The sequence below is a fragment of the Seriola dumerili genome, unplaced genomic scaffold (genome assembly GCF_002260705.1).
Source record: "Seriola dumerili isolate Sdu_G_001 unplaced genomic scaffold, Sdu_1.0 BDQW01000202.1, whole genome shotgun sequence".
In the NCBI taxonomy this organism is placed as follows: Eukaryota; Metazoa; Chordata; class Actinopteri; order Carangiformes; family Carangidae; genus Seriola; species Seriola dumerili.
This window is the reverse complement of record NW_019174457.1, coordinates 813,598-824,538: the sequence shown is the minus strand read 5'-3', so window position 1 is coordinate 824,538 and position 10,941 is coordinate 813,598. Positions and strand designations below refer to the sequence as shown.

General features: G+C 42.2%; 1 protein-coding gene across 3 annotated transcripts in view; it reads right to left on the bottom strand.

Annotated features, from left to right (window-relative positions):
- Positions 1-10,941, bottom strand: part of trappc9 (trafficking protein particle complex 9) — a 203,777-nt gene that overhangs the window by 183,927 nt on the left and 8,909 nt on the right. For all 3 annotated transcript variants that reach the window (XM_022753974.1, XM_022753976.1, XM_022753975.1), the window contains 3 exons: positions 9,960-10,085; positions 8,944-9,160; positions 3,084-3,227 (listed from right to left, as the gene is read on the bottom strand). In XM_022753974.1, the coding sequence (XP_022609695.1) occupies positions 3,084-3,227; positions 8,944-9,160; positions 9,960-10,085 (487 nt within the window). The remainder of the gene's footprint in view (positions 1-3,083; positions 3,228-8,943; positions 9,161-9,959; positions 10,086-10,941) is intronic.

Genomic DNA, 10,941 nt, shown 5'->3' with positions numbered 1-10,941 from the left:
GATCTACCTTTACACCATATGTTGGACATTATAATTTATTTAAAATGTACATGGTTCTGCTCTGAGAGAGGGTGAAAGAAGAAGAAAGCTACGGCTCGGTCATGTCTAGTTGAAACAAGCGATCGCTCGTGACCTCCTCCCCATTCACCCTGCTGTTCCCGCCTTCTTCAGCTCAGTGTTTTTGGTTGTGTTTTGTTCTTCCTCTCCTCTTTTATCAAGTGTCCCTCCCCGATGCCACTCACTGAGGCAGTGCAGGAATCCGCTATAATTAGCCCCTACCTGGTCACCTTGTCACGACCCAGACGAAGAGCCGTTGGGAGTTATCTTCAATTCTAGCTGCTGCTGCTGCTGCTGCTTCCACTGCAGAGGTGAAGGCTCTCATAAAACATTCAAGCTATGTGTGTTTCTAATGATCCCGGCGAAGACTTGAAAAGACAAAACCAGCCCGAGAGAGGCCTTTTCGAAAAGACCCAAACTGATTGAGAGATGTGGCTCCTGGGGAAGGGTGTGATTACATTAAACAAGAAAAGAATGGCAGATGGCATCCAGCCTCAAAGACAATGTGTATTCTCACGACAGTTGCAGACAGTGTAATCAATATTTGCAAAAAAAAATGTAAAAATGAAAAAAATGAGCGCGACTTAAGCAGCCAACACTAATATGTGATATGATCAAAGAGACAATATCTCGAGCTCTTCTAATAATCTCTGTCTATTTTTAGTTCCCTTTCAATTAAACTGTATTTTATAGTAGCTCCAACAAGATTTAAAAAACTCCCGCACACAATTACAGGAGTATGATTTGAAAACCGCCCGAGTCATCAAAGACACATATTCATTATCAGTGAAAAAAGTAAGTTGCTCCATGACATCACTCATTTTTCTGCTGTTTATAATTTACATGTGGAAAATACAGTGATTGGCACGGACCCCGGAAACCAACCATCACTTCTCGAATGTATTTTCCCTGTTTTCTATGATAATAAACTCTGTTGGAAAGACAAAAACATCAATTTAAATATGTTAATATGTTGTTTTCCACTATTTTCTGACATTTTATAAACTGAACAATCTTTTAATAAAGAAAATAACTGTCAGGTGTATTGATAATGAAAAATATAATTGTTGGTTTGAGCTGTACACTTCTCCTGAGCTAGAACAACACTACCTTCCCTCAACCAGCCAGGTTGCAGGAAATATAGTCACAATCTCCTCTTCGTGAGTTACGGCATTAATTTGACAGATTTTGTGTTTAATTGCATCATAATCAATATATGAATTCAATAGTTATGGCCAAAAACATTTCTTGTGAGGTCACAGTGACCTTGATCTTTTACCACCAACATCTCATCAGTTCAATCCTCGAGTCTAAACGGACATTTGTGTCAAAATTCGAAGGGATTCCCTTGAGGAGTTACTGAGTCACCGTGACCTTGACCTTTGACCTTTGACCGCCAAAATCTGAATCAGATCATCCTCGAGTCCGCGTGAATGTTTGTGCCAGATTTGAAGGATTTGCCTCGAGGCGTTACTGAGATATCGCGTTCAGGAGAATGGGACAGACGGACAACTTGAAAACTCGCCGGCATAAAAAAACCGGGTAGATTTCTCCTGGAGAACACAGAGTTCTTGGTCATCTACGCAGGAAACCACCTTTCAAATAAGCTTTTAAGTAGCGTGCACGACAAAGACTTCAGAGTATCAGAGCGGCCGGATTAAAGAGGTGAAAAATAATTCCACACAAAGACCAGCTGAGGCGGAAACTAACATCAAGTATCAGAAACAACTAAGAACACTGTCACGCTGGATCGTGCTGACCGCGCCACGAGAGGACCTGTGGAGGCAGGACGCAGGACAGTCCCTCTGCAGGGCTGACACTGTCCTCGCCATCACAGGCGGCGGGAGGAGGACGAGGAGGAGGAGGAGGAGGAGGAGGAGGAGGAGAGCCATCTACAACAACCCGGAGGTCGCCGGATCAAGAGAGCCCACCCGTGGGAGAGTGCGGAGAGCCGGCGCCTGATTCCAGCTGGTTCACCTGAGTCATCAACTGATGTTTCATTAACAACAGACTTCCCACATGTGCACAGGAATCCCTCTGAGAACAGAGGCTGCTGTTATCTGTACTAAAGCCATATGAAATGTCTTTCCCTGCCCAACTCTAGTCTACACTTGACACACACACACACACACACATTCACACTCAGACTCACGTCAACAGGGACTTATTCCACTAGAGCAAACCTACAATAACCTCTCTGACATTTTTAATATCCCACTGCAGAGTGGAGTAAAGGCAATCAAAGGAGGGCACCCAAACTGCTGCAGGCAGCGCTCTGAGCCCCGAAAGTTACACAGAGTAAATATGAAATGGTATTTTATTGTAGCAAAAGCGCTGCTCAACACACTGGCTTACAAGGTCAGCTCCTCCAGTGAGAAAATACTCAACGGTGGCAGTAGTAGTTACATCATTCAGTCCTGTTTTTTTCTTCCCCCTAGCCCCTTGATGTATGCGAGGCTGCAGATAGTAATATTATTCCAGCAGGACTGTTCCTAAGAAGGCTTTTACTATCAGCACCTTAAACACAGCTGCAGAAGTCCCTTTGCTGATGTTTAATATTTTATACAGTAAGCTTGCTTCATGTTGTTCATACCTCTTCTCCCTCCCTCCCTCCCTCCCTCCCTCCCTCCATTCTCATGCTCTGTAGCCAACAAGGATTACACTGGCCTCTATTGTGTGGCCAGTGGACCGTCTGGCTCACACTGCCTGAGTAAAAACCCTATCTCCTGGCTGCACAGGATTTCTGCCCAGAGCACAATGTTGCACTCGCGCCAAGAAAAAGCTGGCTTTGTTGTGCGTCGTATACTATTAAGCACAAGGTATAATGCCGAAATCACCAAAGGACAAGTTGGCTGTTTCTAGATGTTTTTTTTTTTTTTTGATGTCTGGGCACGAAGCTGGAAGCACCTCACAGGGTTTTTATAGGTTCTATAATGAAAAAAAAAAAAAAGATGGAAGAAAGTGTGATGCGGCTACTTTTCTTTTCAAGCCTCTTTGCGAGTGTGTTTCCCTGTGTTTATTCTGACCTTGATCGGACAGGAAGTCCAGCATGGTCTGCAGCAGGAAGGACAGGTGGCGCACGGACAGACCAGGGTTGCCCATGCGACGCGAGGCGTACACCAGCTCATGCAGGAGGCGCATCTGTACAGCAGCCCAGCCTCTGTGAGTGCCTGAGAGAGAGAGAGAGAGAGAGAGAGAGAGAGAGAGAGAGAGATGACGGAGACATTCACAGTCACAGACACTGACAAAGCTCATTGCTGACATCTAATGTTACACTGCTACCGAACCAAATTATTACAGAAGCATCAATAGAGTCTGTAGAATCACACTCTGCGTCTGATTCGTCTGACAACGGAGAACTTCAAGACGTTGTGTTCTCGTATTACACGTTTCCAGGACGAGGAGAAAATGTTTCATCTGAAAATGAAATGAGAGGCTGATATTTGAGAGAGAGCAGACTGTTTGTCGGCTCTGCATTTTTCTGCTTACTACAGCTGCCCTGCCATATTATTCTAACTTATTTCCAACCCTGCTGTTTTCAGCTTTACTGTAAACCTAATGATAGATAGATAGATAGATAGATAGATAGATAGATAGATAGATAGATAGATAGATAGATAGATAGATAGATACTTTATCCTCATGCATCTCAACTGATCTGAGGTCTGCTCGACCAGCTTTCACCAGAAATTACATATCTTATATTCATGACACCGTTAATACATCAGCATTCATCTTTTTATTAATATACGATTGTTAATAAAGAATAAATTATTACACGAGTTCAGTTCGGAAACATTAATTTGACTGTAGCAAAAATTCTAACTCAATATCCACTTAATAGAATTGTGTAGAGCTTTCGACTGCATCTCATGGTCTTCATTTGCAGGTTGGAGTTTGCTCGATTGAAGTGTGGAACCTCAGTCACACATGATGAATACAGGTGGTCATACACATGTATGTGGTTAAAAGCTCTGGAGAAGGTCAGTAAGTGGACCTTTATTTTGTCAAAGTCTGTCATTGTTTTAAAATGAATGTGCATCACTTTGAGCTGCTTATTTATTTATTTGCACTGATAAAGTCATTCTCCCATGTTATCGTCATTCTCAATGTAATATATTATAAATTTTATTGGTTTATTTTCTTATTTTTTTGTTTTTGTTGTTGTTTTTTTGCACTGATGTTTTTTCATGTTGTTTTTCTTTTTATCTTTCTTAATATTTACAGTTTGTCTTGCGCTGATTGTGAATTCCTTTTTGTGTATTTTGAATTTCTGTTTTAATATCTACTCTACGCCCTTTAAATTGCCCCCTGGGGACAAATAAAGTTTCTTGAATTTGATTGAATGTGGCGCAGTTTTATTCTTGATATCAAAGTGCGACTGAGCCAAAAACTCAATATTATCATCATTATCAATTCTTAGTGGAATCGTATGGTGATAACATGATCATAATAATTTGTTATCCTTTTTACGAAGATCTGCTTTTTTTATTTGATGATTCTCAGAGAAAAAAAAAATCACATTCACATTTACTGAAATCACTGAAGGGTTTGTTTTATAATAAACAACAACAGAAAACCGCTGGTAACGCTGTACATCATTAAATTACTTTAATCAGCATGAGATGATGCCGGCATCTTCATGTTGCGATAGTAGGAATACTATTATAAAACTAATTTTAACTCTAAAGCCCTAAATTCAACACAAATGTTCTGTGCATACACCTACACAATAATTACTCTGCAACAAGTGTGTGACAAACCTCCATAAGTCTGTATTCGACATGCTTCGAGTGCTTCACACACAAAAGGCCAAACGTAATTAGATCAAACTCGAGCGTTTTCATCGGAGCCATGTCTTAAAATTCAAGTATTCCCGCTGCAGACGCGCTCCGGCGCGGTGCGGCGCGGTGCGGTGCGGTGCGGTGCGGTGCGGTGCGGTGCGGTGCGGCGCGGCGCGGCGCGGCGCGGCGCTAACTCAGCCAGCGTCGTTTGCTCTGCAGAGCTCCACAAGACATCTTAATAGCATTCTAGCCTGACACCAAATGTTACATAAGACCCTCAGCCCCCTACGAGATCCCATGCTCCACTCCCAGCTGTCGACTGTTGACTCACTGAGTGGGGAAGAGAACCAGAGGAAAGATGTGCCGGCGAGGCCTTCAGGGGCTGCAGGGAAAGGAGGATATTTGGTAAACACTCGGATGTTTTCTCAGCTTAAATACCGCTTCCAATAACGTCAAATCATGCCCACGATGCTTTCCAGTTATCAGCATTTTTTTTTTCTTCTACCGTGGCGATTATTCATCCTGACTTCTTCTGCCATCTGAACAAACTCTAAATGCAATTCCTTCATAAGCTTTTTTTTTCCCCATGTCGTGAAACTGCACCCACTAAGCAGTCTAAAAATAGCTGACTCCCACCTGTCTGCCAAAACTAGCGCTTATCTGGAGGACAGTAATCCAAAGGACACTTTGGATTTTCTGAGGATGCCACTCTCTCTCTCGAAACACGAAAAATGACTTCATTTCGTGGTATTTTCAGACCTGAGCTGGAGGTGTCTGGCAATCCAATTAACACACCGCCAAGATAATGAGCGCGGTGCCACGGCCTAGCAGTCGCACTGTCATGAAAAGCCTCAAATTCAAAAGGCACTGTACCTTCAGACCGCCCCTGATGAAGCTGGAAGGAAGGAAGGGGGGAGGGGGGAGATTTTCTACTGTGCAGGATGATGATACCGCCATTATTCTCCTCCAGAATAAACATGTAAATTATAACAACAACAACAAAAAAAAAGATTTCTGTGACAGGTGACAACAGTGGAGAACAGAGGTCTGTGTGAGGGGAAGAAAGAAGACTGACAATGAGTGTGTTCCCATTTCTGGTGAGAGAAGAGGAGCAGTGTGTGGAAAAAAAAAAAAAGAGCCTGTGAGCCACTTAAAAAGCCATTTGTTCCACTGTATCTCGGGGCAAAGCGGCCTTATTGGAATGTACCAGTGATCCCCCATTTTCTTCCTCACTTGAACCTGACTCTCAAGTCTTATCGCTTGATAAACTTCCACCTGATCCCGTCTGCCAAAAGACTTAGAGCCATCATTCCCTGCTTTCCCATCAGCGGGGAAGGTCTTTTATTAAAGCTTACAAGTTCCATGGAACGGTCGTATTCATCCACTTTTGAGTCTAATTTTATAATATTTTCGTATTGAATTAGAAATTAAAAGTGTCCCACTATGTTTGTGACTAAGGTCTGCAACGTTGGAGATCTATTAATTGGATAAGAGCGTAAGAATTTATTGTCTTACCTCAAACTTTTAATCATCAAATGATCAACTATAAATTTATTCATAAATTTTGTTCGACGCCCAGGAAACGTTGCTGATAATGAAGTGGGAACTTCGCTGCACATAAAGTAGGATGTGAAGTGTTTCTGGACCAGAGGGGCAACATGTTTTACTCAATAAAACTGGAACCCAAATTTACACATTTATGTAATATTTCGCTACTAAATGATGATTCATAAATCAGCTCTATCTAAACAAAGACTTCCACTTTTAATCTGATATAAATACAGACTGGGGGGCGCAAAGAGGAGCTCTTTTTGGGTATTTATTTACTTATTATGACGGGACTTAGATATAAAAATACTGTACTTAACATTCAGTAAAATGCAGGTATCAAAAAAACTAGTTATTTATGCTTTTTTCTTTTCTTCCATAAGCTGAACTTTTCTCTCTTTAGATCACACGGCTGCTTTTATTACAATAAGCTATTTAGATTTATGTCATTATGCAGGGGAGAGTTTTTAATGGTTTCAAAAGTGTGGTAAAGAAATGACAATAACATTTCAGCTAAAACTACTTCACTTTAAAAAATGAAATGCAGAGGAATCAATCACTTCTTCTAATTCGCCATAATTTTGCAAGAGATTCAACAATAAACCACTAAAAAGCAGCATTTCCCTTTTACAAATTACATAAAATTGCAAATTTAAAGTTATCTGTTGGTGGCAGAAGTTGATAGGAACTCACCGTTATGGCTGTGGATAATAATGTGTGTCTTATTTGAAAATAAAATACCCAAATACTCCTCAAACCATTTAGTATTGCACCTCTGTAAAGATGGAGGGTTTGTGAGAAATAAATAAACGTCAAAATTTGTCGCAGCAGAGACCGAGATATAGAAGTCTTACTGAGTCCCTAGTATGGCTCACTGGATGTTTCACTACCCATAATGCAGCTTGATTGTGTCTTTCATCAACACACATTACTCCACAACCCCAGTTTGTAACCCATTTAATAATAATCTATATCTCATTCTTAGCTTTTTGTATAATGGGGGAATCGCAGTGGAACTAAATAACTGATGCTCGGTGTGTTAGCTAGGAGCCCACCGGTGTGACGTGTCTCGACCAACCTGCAGCTCGTCTCTAATCACAGTTTATAAAAAAGGAAACGAGGCCAAAGATGAGCACCGTATCAGAGGAAAGTCTCACAACGTCTCACAATGTCCCTTGAATAACATTCGGGGCGACCCTGAGCTTTTCCCGCTCGCTGTGTGAACGCCGTCTTTTGTGTTGCCAATGCTTGTCTTCGAGTGGCTGCAATGAGCCAGGGTCAAGAGTCTGTAGAACCGAGAGGCTTATCGCGAGGACCTCAGCGAAGAGTCTACAAAAGCGCGGGGTCAGGATTCAGCCGTGCCTCTTTTTGAGCAAAGCGGTACTCTCGTTTATCTCGTTAAATATGTGTTTACGCCGCTGCCACTCCACTGCTTTCAGTGTCTGGACAAAACAAAAAAGAAAAAAAAAAGGTCAATTCAGTGAGATTTACTCCTCGTCAGTGACATAAAATCTGCTCTACTTGACTCATGACCCTTAAGAATAATAAATAAATCTAACTACGATAGCATGAGAGCAATCCCTCAGTTTTATTTTTACTTCGGGCCGACTCTATTCTTCTTCTTTATTTCCTGTAATCACTGTACAGATGTTGGTTTTGCCGTATGTTCAACAAACACAAGAACCTCTCTTCAGGCTCAGTCCTAAAAATCCGATTATGATACCGATTTAAATCATATAAACATATAAACTGTTTGATTTACTGTCTGAAAATGGTTAAAGCTGTGATGGCTTTGCTGCGTTACAGAGAAGCATGGTGCGCTCACTGTAGCCTGCAGCCACAACAGAGGCTTTGGCCTTGACCAAAAAAAAAAAAAAAAACCTCCATATATTTCCCTAAGCAATAAATATATACGATGTACATATTGTATCATTGCCACTTGGTTTTATGATTTTGTCTTTCCATTTATATGTGTGTAAATGTCACTTTGGAAATATACAACCACTCCATTGGACGCATTATACAGCCAGAATGACACACCTGCTGGTCGGAAACACACATTATGTAAATGTTTTACGCCCGTGTTCACTTTTGATTCTGATAATAGCAAAAGCTGATCTTCAGCTGCTCCACAATAAACGTCATAATCTGGTAAAAGTGATGTAGTTTCTCTTCTCTCAGCTGGTCACATTTGTTCAACTTTAGCTGCCCGGGGGGAAACACTCTAGAGATGAAACTATTAGTTGATTCATTACTTAGTTGGTTGGAAAATGTACCTGCAAAAACTCTGATAATCAAATATTCTCCGGTTCCAGCTTCTCAAATGTGAATAGCTTAGCTTAGAGAACAATCAATCAATACGAACATAACCAATAATGAAAATCATTCTTAGTTGCAGCCCTGAAACACACTATTCAACATGACTGGGAATAGTTTGGAGATGATGTGTGTGCACAAAAAGAAACCAGAGAACCTCATTCTCATGCGATGCCCAAAACGTTCGCGTGTGAAAGTGCGAAAAGAAGTTGAAGTTAAATGAACTTTTTATTTCTACCTTTGCTGAAGTCCTTGGGATCCAGAGACAGGCTGTAGCCAGGTAACGTCTCCAGCAGCAGCTTGTAGCAGGCCCTCCAGCCGGGCTCAGGGATGGTGGGGGCCACACACTGCATCGCCGCCACACGCTTGAAAAACGCCGACTTGCGGTGGAAGCCGATCAGCTCGTAGAGCTCGGACAGGATGCTGTAGCGCTGGATCTTCTCCTCCTCTGACAGCTGCAGTTACGGAAACAGCATTAAAAGTTCCCTCCTCCAGCCACCAGAAAGCTGTACGTTTCTTATCGTTACTTGACTTGGACGTTCGCACTCTACTGTGCAGAATGATGTATGTGCAGAGTCTGACACTAGGAGGTTGTTTTCACATTCAGCTGCTGAAGCAGGAAAGTGTCTCTGTGTTTGTACCCGATGATTTTGTGACATCCCCGGTTCGGACACTGAACCTTGTGCACAAGCGTGACGCGGAGACTCGAAACCTCCAGTGCACATCAGTGACAACGGACTTTTCAGTGAAGTAGGAGACATCTTGTGTCCAGCACTTAAACTTTTGTATAAATAAGCAAAGTTTAATAGATTCTGGATTTTTTTCCATGAGGATAGATTGTGTTTGTTCAATGATTGTAACTTGGATGAAGATTGACCATATTTTAGGGCAAATTTATACATAAACGGAGGTTATTCCAAAGGGTTCGCTTACTTTTTCTTGCCTCTGTATATTGAGATTTGAAATCGGAGAAAAAGAGGCTTAACTACTGCACATGAAGAGCAAAGCCTGGAGGAAACTCAATTGGCTGCATAGGTCACATAAAGAAGCAAGACTTAAAGCTCTTAAAGGGCAAAACTCTCATGTGAGAGGAGAGAGAGGGGCTTGGAGCTTGGACAAAAAGGTAATACGCTGAGGGTGAGGTGAGTTCTGTTTCAGTGTTCCCTCTCCGCTAATAGGAAGATACCCTGCAGTCACCCTGACTCACCCCGTGTATCTGGAAACAAGCTTTGGTTTCCCAGTCGGAGAGCGTACCTGTCCCAGGTTGATGTAAACAGCGTTCTGCAGGAACTCGGAGGCCTCCCTGGCCCTCTTCTGAATGGCGAGGACCCTGACCGCTTTCACACAGGCCTCCAGCTCGATCACGCCTGCATTCTTATACTGCGGGAGATAACAGGAGGAGCGAGGGGGGGAGGGAGGGGGAGGGAGGGAGGGAGGGAGGGAGGGAGGGAGGAGGAGAGAGATAATTAGTCAATGAGGTGCGCCGTGACTTCTACAACCCACCTTATTATCAGAGGGAGTGTTCTTTCATTAACATATGACCACCCTCATCAGTCACCGCAGATATTGGGATGACAGACAAGCGTGATAACTCTGATCCCCCGTCGCTCGTTTCTCTCTCAGGGATTCCCAGCTGCTGCTCCGTTTTTGTTTTGGTTTTTTTTTTTTTTTTGCTTTCTGCTGAAACCCTGAGCGACTGCTGCTGAAGCTTCACACCCTGCTTTTTTTTTTTTTTTTTTTAAATCTCTCCATCCCTCAACTTCCTTCCACTTTCACTCTCATTGTCTCCTTATTAAAATTCAATTAACATCTGAATGGCTATGTGTTGAGATGTAATTTAATTCTGAATGAACTAGTTACAGGTAAAAGGGCTGAGGGAGGTCAGTGCAAAAAGGCAATTATAATAATGAAGATAAAGCACAGGATTGCTTCTGAATAGTCCAGTGGTATAATGAGCCCATTCAGCTTTCCCTAAGCAATAAGGATACTTTAACGCTATTCTTAGTGACTTTGTGCGAGTACAGTAGTCAAAAGAGAGCGCGATCACTCCAGGAACGGATACATAGCACTTACTGATTTGTCTGCTTTCTAACAGGTTATCGTCACCGGCTGATACGGATTCATTTTCGAGAGATTACACGTAGGACTTGTCCGCGTGAAGTGTTCAGTAATAAAAAAAATTAAAAAAAACAGCTGCTGTGAGGATGTACTAGTCTGATTCTGCTCAAACACTGTC